The following is a 22,266-nucleotide window of genomic DNA, read 5'->3' as shown; positions in this document are numbered from 1 at the left end:
TTCATAACTATCAAAATTGGAATATAATGACCGAAGATTTAGATTTTAGATTTGGACACTAATACACTGACAGAAAAATTCGTTAATATTCAATAAACTTCATTAGCCGGTGATAAATGATTTTTTAACGTTGAATGATTTATTAACATTTGAGGAGCTGATTTTCAAAAAGATATCTTTTCATATTTTAAAAGAGCAGTTTTTTAAACTTTTTAATATTAATTACTTCAAGAATTATAAAGATTTTGGAATAAAAATCGAATTGTAGCTTTATAACCGATAGCACTTTGTAGCAAAATTTAAAAAGTTCCATAAAAATATTTATAATTGAAGATAACCAGTTTTTTGTCTCGATTAATCAAAAATGAAAAGATACCCTTTTGAAACTCAACTCCTCATTTAGTAAATCATTTATAAAATGCCATTTATTAACAGTTAAAAAAAAAATTTAGTTAATCAAAATTTGCATGTCTTAATAGTTCGTGCCATACGTAAATTGATCAATGTAAAGTTTAAATATACAAAAAATTTTTACTAATAATCTTAATACTATTTTCTAAAAAAAATTAACTAATAATTAAACAAAATAATATCAAGCTGCAATTTTTATTTCGCAACTTCCCATGAGACAAATGAAGAAATTGTAAAAAATGAACAGTTTAAAAATAGATTTTTTCAAAAGTTATCATATTTACCCCTTCATAAAGACTTGAAAAATTCATACCATGAGCTATTATTAAAGCGAATTTTTCACGTAAAAATAGCAGTGAATCAATTCCAAAAACAAATGTTGGTATAAAGCCATAATTTTTCTTTCTAACAGTGTACTTTTTGTATCATTTTTCTGTACAATATAGTTGTCAGGTACGATTTAATGAGATAAAAGGTTGAAATCTTGATTTTTAAGCAATAGTAGAACATGCCTTCCAGCTCATCACGCTCAAGGCATGCATAAAAATTAAACTTTGAAATTTTTTATAGCCCCATAACTTCAATGGATAATTTCATTGAACTAGAATCATTCATTATTTTCGAATAAAAAAATGTTGAAAATAAAATGAATCATAAAACAGGGGTTGTAGCAAGATGCAGAATTTTTTTGTGGTGAAAATAATCAGTGTCATATTATTAGTGCTTTACTTGCTTATGAATAATTTTTACATGTTGCAGTTAAGGAGGTACTGCAGCAAATAAAGACACCGATAGGTTATTGCTATTGGTTTCTTTCTCACGCACTACACAGAAAGAAAAATTTCTGGACTGGAGAACAAAATTTTTAGCTCAAGAAAATTTTCGGGTGCCTGAAGGAAGACCGAAGTTGTGTTGGCCGAAGTAAAAATTTTTCTTGAAATTCTATTCTTGGTGGAAGTAATTTTTTCTTAATTCAAACTATCATAAATACTTGATACAATAAATTTTTACATTTGATCAAAATTTTTAGATACTTTAGGGAAGCAGCGCCACCTACTTCAGCTAAGAAAAAAATTTTCTCACCTTGAGAAAATTTTTCTCTTGAATATTTGATACCCATTTTATACTATTTTAGCGTGCAATTTTACGTATTGAATGAAAAAAAAAATGATTTAATATTATTTGATCTTCCAATTTGACATGTTAATCAATAAAATATTAATGAAAATTTACTATCGAGATAATTAATTTTTTTGAGCAAGAGAGAAATTTTCTCCAGATAAAAAAATTTACTTCTATCAAGAACTAAATTTTTCGGAGGAAGAGGTTGAATTTTTTCAAAACACGAAGATTTTCTTGACTTAAATAAATTTTTTTGGATCAAAATACGTATTTCTTAAAGCAAGATAATTAATTTTGTTGGAATAAGTGAAATTTCTTGTGTCAAAAAAAAAATTTTTTTTTCGCTCAAGAAAATAATTAGGAAGAAAAATATTTTCTTGGCTCAAGTGAACCTTTTTTTCTGTGTAGTGCTGTCTCTCTCTACAGACTATCGCTCACTTACTTCCACTCAAGTAAAATATCGAAAGTCGCTAACTTCAAACATTTTTTATAAAAAAATGAATACCCCTCGTTTATGTTATTGTTGATAAAAAATACTTGTTATAATTTCAATTAAATATTCTCAATTTAAAAAAAAAAATCCTCAGAAAAGTATGGTTGTTATTCAATCAAATGTTCACTCTATATATAACTACGATCAGGATAGGGTATACATGTTAGATGTACGATTTTAAATTACTAATATTTCGAAAATGAACACTGCAAGGACTATTAAAAAAATTTATTCGTACAGAGGACACTTAGAAGTACGGGTAATCAAAAATTGAAGAATATTGTAAGAAAAGTGATTTTGCACAGTACCTTCTTAACAAGACAAATTCACTCCAAAAATTAGTTAGCTGTTAATAAATATTTAATAAATAGTTATTAAATATTTATTAATAGTTAAAATATATTTTGTTATATTAAATAATTAAACAAATTGTTTCAAAATAATTAACTTTACGAACAGCGACTAAATTCTTTTATCAATGTATTACTATTACCCAAATGAGCGCCTCCTTGGCAATAAGCGTGTTGATGACGCGACAGGGCCTCGGGTTCCGAGTAAGATTTCCAAGGAGGTATTTAGTGTCCCGCCACCAGGGAACTTGCTTCAAAGGTTTCCAAGTGCTCGAGGGTTCGGGGATTCCTACGTCGGGAATGAGCCCATGAGGACAGTAGGGCACCAAAGCCCCCGTTCGCGGGTCCACGTGATGCTGGATATCTCCCGTGAGACGATCAAACCAGTGGCTTATATCCTTACCCGCGAATAAGAGGATCGGCTTTATCTCCGGACGATCTTCACACGATTTACATAATGCCGTTAGATCGTATACCTTGCCCAAATATGATACCCAGCAGTCAGATAAGCTGTTATGCAGCACTATTTCACTCGGAAGGAAATATAGGAGGTCTTTTTCCTGAAAAAAAAAAAAAAAAAAAAAAAAAAAAAATTACATTTCAGAAAGAATTTGTATTAATTTGTACCTTTGTAAATCAGAAAAAAAATTACAAGCTTATAATTATAATTATTTATAAATTGTCATGCATCATATAATTAGTTATGTTTTGATCGTATATGACTTGATAGAGTAAACATGTAATTTTATACACATCGCGTTGCTACAGCAAAAAAGGTGTTTCGCAAATTATACGTTCTTCTGGATCTACAGAACAAGAAGAGTGAACAAAAAAAATTTGATTGCTCTAATCAACTCATAAATGCATTAAATGGGAAAATTTACCTAAAAAGTTAAAAAATTTGGAAAATCCAAAAATGCACAACTCATAATGCTCATTCGTTTTTAAAGAAAAAAATAAATTGTGTAATTAATTGAAAAAAAAAAAAAAAAAATAACAATGAATTAATTTTTTACAGAGTATTTTTAATATCAACGTCCGTTTTTCTTATCTCTCTAAACTTGAATCAGTGAAATTTTCACTAATTCATTTAATGAAAAATATTTCACTGTAAAAATAGTGATTTAAACCGATCAATCAGTAAATTTTTTACTGATTTGTTTGGTAATCCAAATTTTCATTGATTTAATAGTGATTTTCACTATTTTTCCGAGAAATCATCATACATAATATTAGTAACTTTTAAAATCACTGATTGAGCAATAACTTCTATTAAACAACCAGTAAATTTATCATTTTAAGCAGTGAAAATTCAACATACAACGGTAGTAGCTTGAAAAATCACTGTTTTATTGGTAGTTTTTACTTTAAAACAGTTACATAGCATTAGCCAGGCTCACAACAAATTATTTTACAATTACTTCCGTAGCTTCTACAATGTAAATTAATAAAATATCTGCACGTGAATCGGTGATGTTATTTTTGAGTTGCATTTGAATAACACACCGTATAGTTGCTGTGCAAAAAATTGTAAATAAAGAAAAAAGAAAAATCGTCTTGAATGAAGATTAACAGTACATCAGGTAAATATGATTTATAATAATAATAAGTCAGCAATATGTTTAATGAATTATCTTACAATAATTACCAATATATGATTCGAAAAAAACATTTGATATTTTAAACCAAAACTTATATAACAACCTATTCTCGAGTTTAAATTTATATGAAAAACTACTTGTTTTTAAAGATAAAAATTTTATAAATAACTTAACCGAAGAAAACAGTGATTTTTGACAAACTTCACTTCCAAATCAGTGAAAGTTCGTTTAATATTTTGCCGTGTCGTTTAAAGCGCCACTTGGAGTTTCATGATCGGTCAGTGGAATTGCGATAAATTTCCTTAAAAATTTCTACATTTTTGTTAAAAACCAATAAAATATTATTATTTGTTAATTTTTTGGCAACAAGTATTAGTTATCTTAAGATTTTAAGTTCTAATTATTATATTTTAGCTTTTCAATATCAAGTAAAATTCATATTGTTGATCTAACCTAAAAAAATTATGAGTCTTGGTTATCTCTGAATTTTTATATTCTCAACATAATTGGTACAATTTTAATGTCTTGAGGTAAAAACAATTTATTTATCTTATTTTTTTTTATTGCTACATATATTATTAGAAGAATAAAAAAATTTTTAAAACATTCTCTTTCTACCGAAAAAAACAGTGAATTTTGACAAACTTGACTGTCAAACCAGTGAAAATTCGTTAAATATTTTATCGTGTTGTTAAGAGCGTCCCTTGAAGTTCCTTGATCTGTCAGACTAATAGGAGTGCAATTGATTTGCTTAAAATTTTTATATTTTCTGGTGATAAGCTAGTTGTTGAGTTTATTTATAAAATAATTGATTTATATATTTTTTTTTAATTCTTCCATTTAATTCCTTCTAAATTAGCATTAGTTTATCGTAAATTTTTATTTTTCTTTTAAAATATATTCACTAAAATAAATTTTAGGTCTACCAATCAATATGGACAAGTTCAAAAATTTAACTGTTGATGAGCTAATCAATGAACTTGAGAATCTTAAGGATGACGATGAGACAGTGAACATTTTTACTAGTAAGTTTACTTGATTGTATCAACTCGGCAAAAATTTGATTTTATAGTGAGTTATATTGGTTACGACTCCATAAAGTAATAAATTTTTACTAACTATGGTGCAATTAATTTGCTCTCTATGCCACGATGATGTTGGTGAGCAGCTTAATGAACTAAGAGATCATTTAATCAATTTTCATGGACTTACGATAACTCAGGGGATCGAGGGTAGATTTAGATGTGGCCAAAATGGGTGTGATTCTCAATTTTTTAACTTTTTTTCTTTCCGTAAGCATATTAAAAGAACGCATTTTCGTAATCAAGACAACGATGAAGAACTTGAAGTTGATGTTGATAATTTTAATGTAGACAACGACAATAATGTTTATAATGATAATAATTATAACAATATTAATGATAATAATTGTGATGATGATGACAATAATATTAATAATATTAATAATAATAATAATAATAATAATGAATTTAATATGCGCAAATATATCATTCAAATGGTTGCGCGGTTTCAGTGTAAAGCTTCGATGACGACCACAACGTTAACAGAAGTTTTAGATGAATTTGAAGAACTATTAATCAATACTAGTGAGTTCTTGAAAAAAAAAGTTAGTGATTTTTTCGTTGAAGAAGGTTTAATCAATAACGACCGAGCAAAAAACATTTTAAGCGCTTTTAATTTCGATGGAATGTTTACTGGACTCAAGACGTTGGATAACCAAATAGCTGCTTTGGAGGCTCATTTTGGGTATATTCATCCAGTGGAAATTCCACTAGGTTATCGAATAGATCAAAAACTCGATCGGAGTTCCGGTACTTATACACCCGATTTGGTGATGGAAACCTGTCAATACGTACCAGTTATTGACACTTTAAAATTAGTAATTTCCAATCCAGATATATTAGAAGCAATTTTGGCGGAACAGAAGTCTCCAAATGGTATATTGGGTTCTTTTCTCGATGGTGAGCACGCTCAGAATCATGAATTTTTTTTGCAATATCCGAATACTCTCAGACTACAGCTCTATTATGATGAGTTTGAAATTGTCAATCCACTAGGATCTAAGACAGGCATTCACAAACTCGGTGCTTTCTACTATACTATTCAAAATCTACCACCACACATCAATTCTGATCTCAATTCTATTCATGTGCTTCTACTTTGTTGTGATGCCGATGTGAAAAAATATGGTTTTAGTCAAATATTGCGACCCTTCTTAAATGACCTAGCGCTATTAGAAAGTGACGATGGAGTGTTAACAGAATTGGAAAGTGGTAACTTCATACTTCGTGCTTCCATTGCTGCTTTTTGTGGCGATGGGCTTGCAGTTCATGATGTGTTTAATTTATTAGGACCTTCTGCTAACCAATTTTGCCGCATGTGCATGTATTCTCGAGCTGATCTACGTGTAGGCACTCTCGAGCTTGGTCAAGAACGATCTGAAGAATTATTTCAAGTTCATTTGGATTCTCTAAAGGCATCAAATTATTCTGATGAAGTAAAAACCCAAACAGGTGTCCGAGGGGATTGTTGTCTAAATGAGTCGAAATATTTTCATATTTCACGCAACAAAATTTTCGATCCTATGCATGACTTCCTATGTGGCATCTGCCCTATGATTCTGAAACTGGTTTTGAAACATTACATCATAGATCAACAGAAATTTGACGTTAAAATTTTCAATGGCACGATTTCTTCTTTTCAATGGGGTTATTGCGAGATGAAAAATAAACCTTCATCTAATTTTACCGATAACATGTTACGAAAAAAAGACCACACTTTGAGTCAGAGGGCTATGCAAACATGGACTTTGACACGGGCACTACCATTTTTACTTGCTGATGAAATTGATAGCGATGATGAGCATATGTCATTTGTACTTAATTTATTACAAATAATGGAATTGGTTTTCGCTCCTAAAATAACAAATTCTCTAAAATCTATAATGATAAATATTCATTCAGACGACTAATAATTTTTTGATTTTTTATTTAACTCAACGCATCAATGGAAAGGCATTTATCGAATTAACAAAAGAAGATCTGCAATCAATGGGAATAAAAATTGGTCCCCAGAAATTAATACTAAAAGTATTAAATTCGATAAAATTGCCAAATTCGATTCCTAATGAAACAGGTATAATCCAGGTTAATTCTGATATTAATTCATCGCAGCAATCATGCATTACGTCACAGCCTGGAATTAGCACAGCGAGTACTTTGTCCCAGCCTGGAAGTAATACCGTTAACTTTTCTACAATTGATCCTGCTAAATTTTCGGTATGTTCACTCAATATCTTATTTTAAATATTTTTCTAATTTTTATGTCTTTGTTTTTAACATTAAATATTTTATTATTGATGTTTTAGCAATATGAAACAGTACGAGAATTTCTATTGAATGAGAAAATAAAACAAGGCTCAAAACTGTTAAAAATTTTAGAAGATGAAAATCAGCTTTTTCACGAGAATCACCGGCGATCACTAGTCAGGCTTGTTGTGGCAGAACTTGTCAGTTTTCAGAAAAGCCAGTACGTAATTTTATATTTATTAGACTGAATATATATTTATATATTAGCGATGTAACGCTTCATGTCACCTGCATTACTTTCACATTTTTAAACAGATTTTTATGAATTTTTGTGGATTTATTTTATTTAATACCAAAAATGAACAAGATCGGCTAGTTAATTTGCAAGTAGTGGGTATTTCAAGATTTAAAAAATAGTCAAATTTAGTCATTCATATTGAAATAATTCTTTAGCCATAAATCATAGGTCAACTATTATTAAATTATCTTTAGGCCTACACAATAAGCTCCAATTGAAGTTAGTAACCATTGATGATTTATAAATTTTTCTATTCATTCCATGACTAAAAGTTTAGAAATGTCCGTCAAACTTTGAACTTAAGATTTTTTTAAATAACCTTTAAATGCCAATTATTTTTCTATTCTTTTATAATTTTTATCAAAGTTTATGAGATAATCTTTATTTTAGACTAATTCATTTCGAGTTCAGTCGAAAATTCTTCTTATTGATGTAGGGTGTAGTCGAATAATCATTTTTTTAAGTTATATACGTTCTCTGATTTTAAGGAAAATTAATTAATAGGTATTTATAAATATTGTAAATATCACTAATAATTATAATTGATTTCTTTCAGTTATCCTCCAAAGCCAGCTAAACGTGCTCTTGCTCAAGCAATTATTACTGAGTTTCCGGGTCTGAAAGATAATTATTCCCAAACTGGCTGGATAATTATGAATATATTGTCTATTATACTATATATCTGTATACTACTTTATTAAATAACATAAAAATTGACTGTATTTATTTTATAAATTTTAGGAGCATTATTTCAGTCTTGACGGGCAAAAGGATTCATTGAGTGGCGTCTGCAATGTTTAAGAACTAATTTACATCCTTCTGATAAAAAGTACAAGAAAAGTGACATTAAAAAATCCTCGAAGACTAAATCCGAACCACTAAATACTCGTGATCTGAATTTTAACGTCCAAGAAATAAATAATCAGGTATATCAACTAAAAAAATTATATTTATTTATCTCAATAATTTTAATTTTTAATGCACTAATACATTAACTTTTATTACTTTAGATATCTATTTTACAAAGTAAAAATCCAACAGACCAAAATAAAGACCACATTGTATTTCTGATGGATGCAACCAGGGAATATCGACGCCATTGGATTAAAAAAGAAAGTCCAACGATATCGGAAATTTTTAAAAAGTTTTCTCGATTTTTAGATTATCATGGTGAACTGGTAAAATCGATTGTTTAATTGATAATTCATATTTTTCATCTATATTCTAACAACTAAATTTATTAACAGATTGACAGAGAATTTCAATCAATTTATCCTAAGTCACAAGATAATTTAATATCAAAATTTCCTACGTTATATACTCAGAAGATTTTGTTTTATGCTGAAAATTTACGACCAGAGATATTTGCAACATCAGATAACATCAAAGATGGTAAGTAATTTGTTGCTTCGAAGTATTAATCATTACTATTTCTAATTAAATATCTATTGATTTAATTTTTATAGATAATTTTCGAGCACTATTAATTCTTACGGAACTATTGCCCATAACAAACGCGGAAATTTCAAAAATAAAGAAAGCTGAAGAAGTGAAAAAAGACCAACAGAAGAAAAATGACCAAGAAAATGAAAAAAATAAAAAAGTCGGACAAGGAAAAGGAAAAAAACGAGTAAATATTTGTTAATTTATTTTTAATCTTATTACTGTGTTTGTCTCATTTAAATAAATGGTAAAATTTTTCTAGAAATACGAAGAAATAGAAAATGACACTCCAATTATGAAAAAAGTGTTCCCGAATAATGAACTCGTCAAACTTGTATCAGTAGGTTTTTTTTCATATAATTACATATAATCTTAATTTGAATATATTTTATATTTATATAGATTTAATTTTAATTGCGATTTTTATCATTTAGGAAGGGACAAATGTTGAAGATTTCCCAAAACAACTTTGACAACAGTCGAAAAAAGCTATACAGCCTTATTTGATTACTTATTCGGGTCAATCAGTAGACAAAACTTTTATACAAGGTGATGGGTGGTTTATTGGCGTCCATCCTGCTAGTAAACCTATCACTTCATTTGATCTTCTCTACAAAACATATTATGTGTTGAATGTCGAATATCCCGAAAAATTAAAAAATTTTTACAATTTCATCGACTATTACATTTTCCAAATGAAAGTTAACCCAAGAAGTATGGTGTCCTCTTTACATACGAATATTGTTAATTTCAAGATCGACACTAATGACAAGAGTTACAAGAGTAACAAAAATAACGATAGTCAGCATTTGTCTGAGGATGATGTTTCGGACTAAAAATTTTTTTTTATGATTACTTATTTCTACTTTTTACTTATTACTTCTTGCTACACTTTACTTTCTTATTGTTTTTAAAAACAAGTTGTAACCGTGGGGTTTAGCCCAGGTCCAGTTAGCTACCCCTTTCCTCTTTAGAAAGGGCGCCACTGGGATTTTAGACACGGTGTCCCAGAAACCGGGGAAGCATGAGAGGGAAAAGACAGGGTCGTGAGAAGTCCGAGAAAGGCTGTAAATAAACTGAAAAAAAAAAACTATTTACAAAAATAAAATTGATTTATTCCACCAAATCCACAAACTTAATAATTTCCTTAAAACTAACTTAATTGTGAGAACCTCTCACCTACGTTGGCCCTTGCCAATTTTTCCTATAACTAAATTAACCAATTTATTCAACCTCGTCACTCCGACGGAATATCTCAATATCTTAATTTCCTCGTCAACCTGACGGAATACCATAAAATACCAACTAATTACCTCGTCAACCTGACGGAATACCATAAAATACCAACTAATTACCTCGTCAACCTGACGGAATACCAGTTAAAACCTATTCCCGACTGCGCCCCCGACTCGGGCGTCTACGCAGTGGTTTCCTAACTTAATCCGTTGTACCCCCGACTCGGGCGTCTATACAACGTTTCTAAATAACTCCCTAATTCCATATAAAATCGTCCACCGGACGCTAACTTAATTTCTCTAACTTTTATTCAATGTGCTAATTCTCTCAATTTTAATTTCAATTAACAATTAAATTTTCCTAACAATTCTCAATATACAATTTATCAATCTCACAAAATTTAACACTTGTCGGTTTTCTAAATTATTCAATTCTTAATTCCAAAATTCTATCAAAATTTTTCAATTAAATTTCACTAAATATCTTTTGACAATTTTCCCTTAATAATTTACTTATTCTCAATTTTCATCAAACTACATAATTAAAATTGTTTCATTAAATTTAGCCAACCGGCCTTAATTTATATTCCCACAATTTCCAAGAATTTAACACACAACTATAAATGACCTTTATTCTGAACTACGCACTTTTCCGAAATTACCAAATTTTCTAAACTAATTGTCAACTAATTTTGAATATTTATAACAAAAGACCGAATTTATTTTTATTAATTTCTTGATGACAGTTATTTGATAATTATTCTTAATTCTATTTTCTTAATTTCTAAATGACCTTGGCAAACTTAACCCGATTGGAATTTGAAAATTATGTATAGACTATTCGAGACGCTTAATTTTAATTTCAGTAAAACTTATATTGGTCAATTCAGCCTGATTGAAATACAAGGACCTAAATAACCAATTTACCTGAAGTTCCAATTATTTCAGCCAACGATGGAATTATCCCAGAGCAAGTGAAATTTAGCCAACAGCACTTCCTTCAGCTTCTCGAGTCCGTAAATTTCTTTTCCTCGTCTATTCGATCACAGTTATTTCTCGTACAAATTTTGTTATTTTGATGGTAAATCACTGAGCACTGTACAACCACAAGTCTCGTCCGCCAAAAGGTGCTGTTTTGGTCTTCGCCGGCTCTTTTATAACTTCTCTCTCAGGTTCTCGAATTTTCCCATTATCTCGTTCCCGCTTAGATTTTCTGGGGAACAACGGTGGGGACTTAGCGACCCGTACGACCCGGTGACGAGTCTTACAACTAGCTACTCACGCTCAGAAGGTACGGAGTAGTCCCTACTCACCGCGACAAGATAACAGTGACACTAGCCCTTCGCGGGAATTCGAATTCCCTGTCACAAAGTTTTATATCAAAAAGAAAATCTTTTTGAATTTTTATTGAACTTATTATAATTACTTAAACAAGTTTTTTTATGTAGCACTTTTACTGATTTATTACTCAATAAGTAATGACATGTACTGTTTGTAAACAAAATTATCTTTTATTGTGTTTTATTATGATATAAATTATTATTTTGTAATAACTTTGATTACTTAATTATTCTTCCACTTTTATTAGATTTTATTTATTTCCAAAAAATTTACTGATTTACCTTGTAGAATTCTCATGAAGCAAAATAGTAAATTTCACGAATTCTGTTAGAACTTCTTATCACTAGTGATTGCAGTGAATTTCACTGACTCGAATAGTATTTTTATCACTAATGATTATAGTGATTGTCACTAATTCTATAAATACGTTATATCACTAGTCATTGCAGTGGGTTTCACTGATTTAAATAGAGTAGTTATTAGTACCAATAATTTCAGTAATTTCTACTATTTGTATTAGTAATTCTTATCACCAATGATTGCAGTGAGTTTCACTTGTTTAAGCAGTAATTTTCACTATCAATAATTACAGTGAAATTTACTAATTCTGTGAGAATTTTTTACCACTAATTTAAACAGGAGAGTTCACTGTATAAATTAGTGATATTATGAATTCACTAGGTGAAATAGTCAAAATTCACTGATTCCAAGTGGTATACTTATAACTGTGCAAAACAGTGCATATGCACTGTGAACCAGTGAAAATCTACTATTTCATTTTTAGAGAGATTGTCATATGCGCACGGAGTCTAAAAAAAATCTAGTTTGATCAAGTAGCGCGATAGTTTTCACATGAGAGAAATGATAAAGTTCGTTTGTTTTTGTACGTGTGTATCGTAGTGAATTTTATTAAAAATTCAATTAAAAAAAAAATACGTAATCATAGACTACTGATGAAATACGGCACATGGAATTCTTAAACTAATAAAAAAAGTTCGGTCTTGAAATATTAATTTGTTGGGGAGTAATCGTTGGTACATACAAAATAAGGGTGACATCAGGATGATCACGTAAACTTTTTTTCGAAACGTTTTTTTTTTTTTTTTTTTCCCTTCAAAGTAGCAACATTAAATTATTTTAGAAAATATAAGATGGTTTAATTTATAGTATATTACACACCTAGGAAAGTAAAGTAAGAAATGTCTCAGATCACATGTAATTGTTGGCCGAGGCGAAGCCGAAAAAAGTGTTATTCTCGAAGTACATCTACTTACACTGTAAAAAATTTGCGGAGTGAACGCGGAGTGAATGATTTTTAATTGATTCACTCCCAGCGGGAGTGATCTTTACTCCGAGAAGGAGCTAATTTTTATTAATAATAAAATTCACGCCGCATTCACTCCCAAAAAAAATGAATTTAGAAATAAATAAATTTTTGTAAAGAAAATATTTTTATAAATCCTTTTTATATTTAATTATTAAAAATTTAATTTATTATTTTTAATAATATTTAATTTTAATTATTATTATAATGTTTTTATATTTTTTTTTCATAAATTAATTATAATTAGATAAAATTTTGCTTTATTAAATAATGATTTTTGTTAGAATTGCACTGTACTTTTTTAACTATTGACGTTGTTAAAGATATACGCTCATCCTGCTGTTACACTCATTAAGAGCTTTCATTTGAGTACCCACATGCATTTTTGATATATTTTTCATATATACATATATATAATATATATAAATATATGAAAAATTGATGTGGGTACTCAAATGAAAGGTCTCGATGAGTGTAATGTCGGGGTGAGCTTATATCTTTAAAAATGTTAATAGCTCACGAGATGCAAGGTCATTTCTTAATTATGTATCGAGAGATAGAGTATTTTCGACTGCAGTCTAAATAGTAAATACTTATCATAATAAATTGGCTATTGGTGAGAATAATATGAAACCATGAAAAGGCACAACTCCAAGTCAAGACTTTTCCAACGATACCAAATTTAATCATAAAAACCCATTTCATCATATAAATACACTGGCCACAAAATTTTACTTATTCTTTTAATAATATAGATTATTATTATTATTATTATTATTATTATTATTATTTGTTGATTTATAATAAATTATTTATAGTAAATTAATTTTGAGATTTTTTTGTAGAACGACAATTCATCCTTATTTTATTTTTTTTAAAAACTCCGAACGCGGATATTTTTCGGAGTGAAATCCGGAATCACTCCGCAAACAAAAACTCCGGATTCACTACCTACGCGGAGTGATTAATTACTTCACTCCGGAACTCCGAGTGATGGGAGTGAAATTCACTCCCGATTCACTCCGGATTTTTTACAGTGTATGTTATTGTATAAATACAATATGGTTATGATAGGGGCATTTGAAGATCACAAAATTGCTTAACCTTGACGAGTCGGGTATAAAGGATAATCTCACGCGCTTCGCGCTATGAGGTGTGCAAAATAAATCAATTTTCGAGATACGCCCTTCTTGCAGCAAGTGAAAAAATTCTTAAAGCAAAGAAAACGTATATCAAAAAATTTTTATTTTTATTTTTTAATTTTCCGGATTAGAAATTGAACGTTTTGAACTTCTGACTATGAAAATTAAAAAGTTTTGAGAATTAGATAAATTATTAAATTTTCAAATATAAAGCTTTTATCAAATCCCAACGTTTTGAGTCCGAAGAGTCTATTACAAAATTTTTAATTTTTATAAAAAAAAATAATTAAAAAAAAAAATCTGAGTTTTAAAAGAGAAAAAATTTCAGAAATGAAAAAATTTTTTTTTTCAACTTTTGAAAATAAAGAAAATAATTTTTATTTTCTTAATGCGCTGAAATTAACGTTAGTTAATATTTTTCAATATCATTAGAGCTTTTAGAAGAAAAAAAATTAAAAAAAAAATTTTTTGGGATTCCCCGTCTTGCTCCACAGTCCTGTTCTCTCCCTCCTCCCCCCACCCTTCTTTTCAATTCAAATTTTGAATTTTTTTTATGCATAATTTTCGAACAAAACTTCTAATTATAAATTTACATTGTTTCCATGTAAATTTAACAGTTTTTCCACGTGCTGAATTTACAATTTTTTTTATTACACGGAAAAAAGTAAACTGTAATATCCACTCGGATTCCGGTTAGTTTTTATAGTTTCAAACAGTAAAGCGGACATCGGGGTGGCAAAAATGTAAATATTACAGAACTTAATGTAGAAAGTATAAAAGCCACAATTTATAATTTAATATCCAAAATAAGTAATTAGTAGTTGTCACTATAGTAAATAACGACTGTTTTATCTTTAAAAATTACAGTTTCAAACAGTAAAAATTGCCATTTCAATATATAGTCCATATTATGAAGAGAAGGAGAACTCAGATAAAAGAGAAGGGGGTCTCACTCTGGGAGAATTTAATATTTCAAACAGTAAAAATTATACTTTTAAAATATACATTTTACCAGTCTAAGCAAGTCAATAATTACAGTTTGATTTTTAGCGTTGCGTTTAAAATTTACCATTTTACTTTGTAAATATTGACGTTGCTTGTATTAGAAATTTACTAACTTTATTCTATACTTTTTACATATCATAACATCATTTTTTAGGTACGAAATGATAAATATTAAAGTCTGAATTCTTAATTATTATACTTTAACATTTTAGACATTTACATGGCGAATATTACTGTTTGAAATAGTATTTTCTTCCATGTAAAGAGTAAATTGTAAGGTTTAAATTGTAAATATTACAATGTGAATAGTAAAATCATGATTTTACTGTTTGAAGTGGTAATTTTTAGCAGTTGATCATTACTTATTATAAATCGACTGTCATTTTTACAGTTTACTTTTTTCCGTGTAAAATTGATGTTTCTAAAATTTAAAAATGACCATTTTCTCATTGACAGTTTTTACAATGTAAAAATTACAGTTCAAAAAATGTAAATTTTTTGAACTGTTGTGTCTTGACAGGAGTGAAATTATAAATTTGACAGTTTTTCTTGTAATATTTACAGAAGTTGGTTTTGTTTCCGTGCAATCGATAAATTTAAAAAAGATTAATTATTATAAATTTTCTAATTTTTACAATAAAATTCACAGAAACTCATAACACATAAAATTTCCAGAAATTCATCAAACTAATTTAATATTTAAAAATTTTCTTATTCCGATATTTAAAAATAAATTTTACATAAAAAATCAGTTTTTTTAATTAATAAAATTATTTAAACTTACAATTATTTATTTTTTTCAAAGTTCAAATTGTCAATTAGTTCTTTATATCAAAAACAAATACATAAAAATATACGATACTGAAATAAGCAGACATTTGACATTTCTTATTATTTTTATTTTTATTTTAAATGAATAATAAAACAAAATCTTTTCAAATGATTGGCATTTGTAATTTCTCCAATTTTCTAGGTGTAAAATTTTTCTACTAAAAGTTTTAAAAAATAATTTAGTTTGTATAAAAATAAAAAAAAAATTGACACTCTTATTTTCAGTTTTATAAAAAAAATTCAAATTTTCCGCCAAAATCCCAAGTCACGAGGAGGGGTCATCTGAGTGATCCGAACGGACATGTCGCCAATGTAATAATTGTAAAGGAATACAAAAAGTAACTTGCTCTCTAACAAGTTATATACATTTAATACTTCATACATAACACTCAATATAGGTCAAATAATAGTAAATTCAATGTAATAAAATACACACATTAAAACATTTCAATATCATATTTATGAAAGAATTTAAACTGTAATCCATGAAAAATTACAAAAGAATGACAATTGATCTGTCTTCTAAGTTTTGTAAATCACAAGTAAGAAATTAGCTGTCGGTAAGGCAAATTTTGTTAGGTAACTGGCGATGGAGAAAATTTAAATTATACATCTAATTCAAACACAACCTTTTTATACTAAATAAGAATAATTCTTTTTCAAAATATTTATTGTTTTTATTTATTAAAATATGTAAATATTGATTAATAAAATAAAACAAAAAAATCGCTTATTTAATGGGAAATAATTTATTTTTATTTATAAAGTAATTTTTTTTTTTTAATTATGTAAAATATTCCAATCAAACTGTTTTTTATTTGTTTCAACTTAAACTATTATTTATTTATTTATACACTTTCTCAACATTTATTAATAATTACGTTCTTGTCATATGAATATTATATATATGGCTCTTTACCGTAAGATGGACGGTGGCGTTTATTACTCGATAGATCTTATTAGGTGACTGAATAGTAATTACGGACAGTGTCTCGGATAGCTTAACTGGTAGAGCCTTTAGCGCGTAACCAAACGATCTGGGTTCGAGTCCCGGTCTGAGCTGTCCGAATTACTTTTTTCAGTTACCGAAAATTCTTACTGAGTAAAGGTCTTCCCCTTTCCTCTTATCCTTTATTTCCCTAATTCCCAAATTTGTCTTTAATGACAAATTTAGCTATTATATTTATATATATATAATATTCATATGACAAGAACGTAATTATTGATAAATGTTGAGAAAGTGTATAAATAAATAAATAATAGTTTAAGTTGAAACAAATAAAAAACAGTTTGATTTGAATATTTTACATAATTAAAAAAAAAAAAATTACTTTATAAATAAAAATAAATTATTTCCCATTAAATAAGCGATTTTTTTGTTTTATTTTATTAATCAATATTTACATATTTTAATAAATAAAAACAATAAATATTTTGAAAAAGAATTATTCTTATTTAGTATAAAAAGGTTGTGTTTGAATTAGATGTATAATTTAAATTTTCTCCATCGCCAGTTACCTAACAAAATTTGCCTTACCGACAGCTAATTTCTTACTTGTGATTTACAAAACTTAGAAGACAAATCAATTGTCGTTCTTTTGTAATTTTTCATGGATTACAGTTTAAATTCTTTCATAAATATGATATTGAAATGTTTTAATGTGTGTATTTTATTACATTGAATTTACTATTATTTGACCTATATTGAGTGTTATGTATGAAGTATTAAATGTATATAACTTGTTAGAGAGCAAGTTACTTTTTGTATTCCTTTACAATTATTACATTGGCGACATGTCCGTTCGGATCACTCAGATGACCCCCACGAGAAACTCTAAATTTCGTCGCGAAACTCCTTAAAAAATTGTTGGGCACCTCAAAAAAGTTTCCTCTGATCTTCAAATAATTTTCTCGAAAAATTTTCCGAAATCTTGACTTCAACCCAACAGTTTATCGATACACTGAAACTCAAACTTCCTGTTTCAAGTTACACGTTTCGACCACAGGTATACTTATAAAACCCAAAGTGTGGTTATATTTTATAATACTAACTAATAAGAATAAGTTAAAATATTTTTTCATACGCTCAAGAATGGCTGAGACTTCTGACAAGGTAATAAGCGCTTTTTATTTTAAATCTTTATGCTGTTTTCTCAAAAAAACAATTTTATATTTTTAAATAAATAAAAATCTACAATAATAAAACTTACTCTCCCCATCAACCGGTAGTTCACGGCAACTTTTTGTTTGTGTTGTCACAATGCTTCCATCAGTTGTGGTATTGAATTATTATACTAATTAATAGCTTAATCCAATTTTTTGCAACCCCAAACTTAATTTCATGCTTTTTTTTACTTTTTGCTAAAAAATTTTTCCACTTTCTTTGTCCCGACGCTTATCCAAACCAAACACCAGCTGTAACCTCAAAAATTTTTTTATTAAATTAATAATTTATTTCTGGTAAATAAATATTAAGTTTTATATAAAAATACGAAAATAATTACCATTAATTAATTTCATTTGTAAGATTTAATTTTTTAATGAAACAAATTTTTTTGCCCGCTAAAAGTTGTAATTTTTTTTTGCTGGAGCGCGTGGCTTTTTTTATTCAAATTTATTTATACTTAATTTTAGAAACACTAATTATTTTTTATTTTTATTTATTAATTCGCTGATATCAAAATTTTAACAAAATAAAAAGTCACTAAGTGAACATAATTATTTTTTAAGTTACTCAAAAACAATTGACGAAAAAACAATTGCATTGATAAATTTTTACAAAAAATTATTAATTTAAAAAAAATCATCCATAATTTTGATTTAAAAAAAAAATGTATAGAATTTTTGGGAACGATAAAAAATTACCAAGAAATTTATTTACAAATAGTGTTTCATTGCCTGAAAATTCATTTCATTCGGTACATTTTATTTTTTATGGTAGTGAAAGTGTAACAGACACCCGTCAATTTTTTGGATTTATATAACTAAATTATTACAAAAAAATTTTAATAAAAAAATTCCTTCTAGGAATTCAAAAAACTAACAAGTATAATTTTTTTAGAATATTTTTTTTTACAATAGATTTTTAATAATAAAAAAAAAAAATTGTCTAATGTCTGCTAATTTCAATATCATTTTTTAGTCTGTAAGTTTGAAGTAAATAATAAGAGCTATAAATTAATTGACTTGATTACTTATAGGTACAAGAGTACAAAGACTCGTTGAAGACAAAGGCAGAGCAGCTGTTACTTAAAGGTTTCCCGGAGAAAATAGTTAAGTTGAATGAGATTTTGGCGACGCCAAACTTCTCAAACCGGGACCTGACTGAAGTGCACCAGGAGCTAAATGTCGCGATTCCGGAGCCAATCGCTCTGAACCACTCCGAAGATGGACACACGAATAAGCGCAAGCGGATGGAAAATGAGGAGGACAGTACCAACATCACTGGCACCAAGGTTATGATTCTTCCTAATGGTCCTATTCCATGTAATAAGCCACTCTGTGACATGATACGTATTGTTAGGCCTTATATCATTCAACTTCTTGAGGATTCCAATCTGGTAATTTTTTTTTACACTTTAAATGTTTTATATTTTAAGATACTTTAATTATTCTTGATAATTATGTAGAAGACTGAAACCTATTTTCCATTATAAAGAATAGAAAAATATAAATATTTAATTTTTATGTCTCACTAAAATTAGTAGACATTTTACATTATTTGAGAAATAAAATAGTTATAAGTAAATTAAAAATAAGTTAATTGAAAAAAATTATATTTATTGTTTATTACAATTTCTATAAATGAATTTTTCTTTTTATTATTATGATTTATTTGTTATAAAATTCTAAAAAATGATCGAATGCCTCAATTTTTAAATCACTTTTTATGTAAAAACTGAAATCAGCAGGTGTTTGACAAATTTTTAATTTTTTTTATTGAATTATAACTAAAAAATGTCTTCAAAAACTTGTACAAGTAGTTTTTAAAATTTTAAAGATGTAGAATTTTCATTTGTTTGTTAAAATTTTGTCAATAAGAAAAATCCTTAAAATTTTTTAATGTTTGCTAATTTTATTTTTATGATTTTTCTTTTAATATATTCTACTCTTACATAGATTGAAAATAAATATTGCTTTGGTTTTTGACAATTTCAATGTGATTTTTTGATTTGGAACTTTATAAATTGAAATATTCATTTTTGATCAACTACTTTAAGGTAATGCATTTATTTTTATGACTTATATATCAATATATTATATAAAAATATAGTAATATATTTTTTTTTGTGTTGCATATGGTTAAAAATATATTTTTTCGATTTATAAATTCTTAAAATTTTAATTATTTTGGGTGAATACATTAAAAAGTAGAGAAGTCACAATTTTAATTATTTTACAACATTTTTTTTTTTACTGTCGAATCGCAACATGAATACAAATAATAATATTTAAAAATGAATGCATCAAATTGTTGATCAAAAGTCGAAATTTCATTTTACGAAATTTTAAAGTCCAAAAATTTTTGTGAAATGTATTTTTTAGAAACAGAATTTTTTTTTTTATTTATCCGTTACTATAAAAAAATTTTGAAAAAAAAAAAAAAAAGGACAGGACAGTCAATTTTTTAGCGTTAAAAATAGATGGAGCTTCACTTTTATCGAATTATCTACAATACAATTAACAGACCGCTAATAATTTTTTATAACTTTTTAAAAAAATAAATTATAGAAATATTTTACAGAAAATTGATAGTAAAACTTGTTAAAATATTTTTATGGTATAACCTCATTTTTTAAATAAAATTAAAAGTATTTTCAGATGGAAATTAAAATTTAAAAAAATTCTATATGAATTGTTTTGAAATTTTAAGGGTATATTTATACATATTGTGAGAATACACAGTAAAACTTTTGAAGAAAAAAATTAAATGTTTTTTGAGTTACATGCGATCTTCGATGGCGCTAAAAAAAAAAAGATCCTCCACTGTTGGAGTGATTCCGGTCTTCTCCAAGGATGAAACGTAATAAATAAAATTCTTTTTAAAATTAGAAAATATTGTCCATTCGATGACCCACGGTCGAAAAAATTGACAAAATGTAGGCGTTTAAAAAAAAAAAAAAGTTGAATTTTACTCAAAATTTTGGTCGTTTTTGGCCTGCCAAAATTCGATTTTCGATCAGATCAAAAAACTGAAAGGTCATCGTATGGAGAACTATATACAGAACATGCAAAAAAAATTTGATAGTGATCAGATCATTTGTCTTCGAGTAATCACTCTAGCAAGTTCGAAAAATGCTGTTTCATGAAAAACGCGTTTAAAGATAAAATGATCCTATTCTACCTGCCGAGCGGCTACTCTTTAAATGGCTGTAGCTCAAAAACTATTTGAGATATCGATTTGAAATTTTAAAATGTTATTTTTAAAGGTATAACCTAACGAAATATGAAAAAAAAAGAAATCGATTTTTTGAAAATTTCACACTGATGATGCCCCTTAATTATCTTATTTTTTATAATTAAAAAATGTATAATTTTGGGACTAATTATATTGTTTATTTTATAGCTGAAAATGTGGATATCATTCATGATCCCTAAAATAGAAGACGGTAATAACTTTGGAGTTTCTATCCAAGAAGAAACACTTGGAGAGATTCAATCTGTTGAAAGTGAAGCTGCTGCTTTCTTTGATCAAATTTCAAGGTAATTTATATTTTTATTTTAATCTCTATTTTTCAAACTTATAATTGAAATAATTGTAATTTTTTCTTACAAATTTTTAAAATTACCATGAATTGTGACAGTTTCTCATCAATATCTTTTTACAGGTACTTTGTGTCAAGAGGAAAAATACTGAGTAAAGTAGCAAAGTATCCCCACATCCTGGACTACCGACGAGCTGTGCAGGAATTCGACGAGAAAGAGTACACGAGTTTGTGGCTGGTGATGTGTGAGGTACGCAACCGCTACTGCTCGCTTCACGACCTGGTGATCAAAAACCTGGAAAAAATAAAACGACCGCGTTCTTCCAACGCTGAGTCACTGTATTAATAAATGATAAATGAAAAACTATTTATTATTTAAAAAAGTAACTGCGTTCAGTAATTTACTAATAGGAATTACTCAACTAACTTTGTTTATTCATTTTTTTGCCGAAAAACCTGTGAATTATTTATTGTAATTCTCGATTGAAACTTTTTTTTTTTTTTTTTCAATTTTCAAATAAAATTTTTAAAAAATTTAAATGTTTTAGTGAGCTCAATTTGAAAATTTATAAATTAACAAAATGTGTCATTGAAAGTTTGAAGCTAATGCTGATTAAAAAATTAATTACATTTAAT

General features: G+C 27.6%; 4 protein-coding genes across 5 annotated transcripts in view; 3 read left to right on the top strand and 1 right to left on the bottom strand.

The window, feature by feature from the left end:
- The window catches only part of LOC141533633 (cytochrome b5 domain-containing protein 1), a 26,203-nt gene extending 7,682 nt beyond the window's left edge, over positions 1 to 18,521 (bottom strand). Inside the window, exons 1-3 of the mRNA XM_074252624.1 lie at positions 18,430 to 18,521; positions 18,136 to 18,347; positions 2,520 to 2,936 (exon numbers count right to left, since the gene is read on the bottom strand). Coding sequence (XP_074108725.1) covers positions 2,520 to 2,936; positions 18,136 to 18,144 — 426 coding nt within the window. The 5' untranslated portion in view covers positions 18,145 to 18,347; positions 18,430 to 18,521. The remainder of the gene's footprint in view (positions 1 to 2,519; positions 2,937 to 18,135; positions 18,348 to 18,429) is intronic.
- Positions 4,605 to 8,368, top strand: LOC141533631 (uncharacterized). Of its 2 annotated transcripts, XM_074252622.1 has the most exons (4): positions 4,605 to 5,809; positions 5,894 to 7,276; positions 7,366 to 7,526; positions 8,161 to 8,368. In XM_074252622.1, exons 1-2 carry the CDS (start codon positions 5,098 to 5,100, stop codon positions 6,967 to 6,969), a joined length of 1,788 nt encoding a protein of 595 aa, XP_074108723.1. In that variant the 5' UTR covers positions 4,605 to 5,097; the 3' UTR covers positions 6,970 to 7,276; positions 7,366 to 7,526; positions 8,161 to 8,368. The 2 variants fall into 2 exon arrangements, with proteins under 2 accessions (XP_074108723.1, XP_074108722.1); XM_074252621.1 differs by having other exon boundaries at positions 4,605 to 7,276.
- Positions 7,049 to 11,439, top strand: LOC141533841 (uncharacterized). Its single transcript, XM_074252930.1, has 9 exons — positions 7,049 to 7,276; positions 7,366 to 7,526; positions 8,161 to 8,219; positions 8,376 to 8,530; positions 8,615 to 8,782; positions 8,852 to 8,996; positions 9,071 to 9,234; positions 9,310 to 9,387; positions 9,482 to 11,439. Exons 1-9 carry the CDS (start codon positions 7,049 to 7,051, stop codon positions 9,518 to 9,520), a joined length of 1,197 nt encoding a protein of 398 aa, XP_074109031.1. The 3' UTR covers positions 9,521 to 11,439.
- Positions 17,666 to 22,266, top strand: Reg (proteasome regulator gamma). Its single transcript, XM_074252623.1, has 5 exons — positions 17,666 to 17,931; positions 18,017 to 18,038; positions 19,126 to 19,485; positions 21,492 to 21,628; positions 21,754 to 22,266. The coding sequence occupies exons 2-5, from the start codon at positions 18,018 to 18,020 to the stop codon at positions 21,974 to 21,976; spliced, it is 741 nt and encodes a 246-aa protein (XP_074108724.1). The 5' UTR covers positions 17,666 to 17,931; position 18,017; the 3' UTR covers positions 21,977 to 22,266.

The sequence above is a fragment of the Cotesia typhae genome, unplaced genomic scaffold (assembly GCF_013202065.1).
Source record: "Cotesia typhae breed Kobodo isofemale line unplaced genomic scaffold, CoteBio_Ctyphae scaffold_121, whole genome shotgun sequence".
Classification (NCBI taxonomy): Eukaryota; Metazoa; Arthropoda; class Insecta; order Hymenoptera; family Braconidae; genus Cotesia; species Cotesia typhae.
The sequence above is the reverse complement of the archived record's forward strand: the minus strand, read 5'-3'. Positions and strand labels throughout refer to the sequence as shown.

Excerpts from the sequence above, each read along its gene's own strand:
- LOC141533631 (XM_074252621.1), top strand. The coding sequence starts at position 5,098 with ATGGTGCAATTAATTTGCTCTCTATGCCACGATGATGTTGGTGAGCAG.
- LOC141533841 (XM_074252930.1), top strand. The coding sequence starts at position 7,049 with ATGGGAATAAAAATTGGTCCCCAGAAATTAATACTAAAAGTATTAAAT. Across the intron at positions 8,531-8,614 it reads TCCAAGAAATAAATAATCAG|ATATCTATTTTACAAAGTAA; the intron begins GTATATCAACTA and ends TTATTACTTTAG. Across the intron at positions 9,235-9,309 it reads AAGGAAAAGGAAAAAAACGA|AAATACGAAGAAATAGAAAA; the intron begins GTAAATATTTGT and ends AAATTTTTCTAG.
- Reg (XM_074252623.1), top strand. The coding sequence starts at position 18,018 with ATGGCTGAGACTTCTGACAAG. Across the intron at positions 18,039-19,125 it reads TGGCTGAGACTTCTGACAAG|GTACAAGAGTACAAAGACTC; the intron begins GTAATAAGCGCT and ends GATTACTTATAG. Across the intron at positions 19,486-21,491 it reads TTCTTGAGGATTCCAATCTG|CTGAAAATGTGGATATCATT; the intron begins GTAATTTTTTTT and ends TTTATTTTATAG.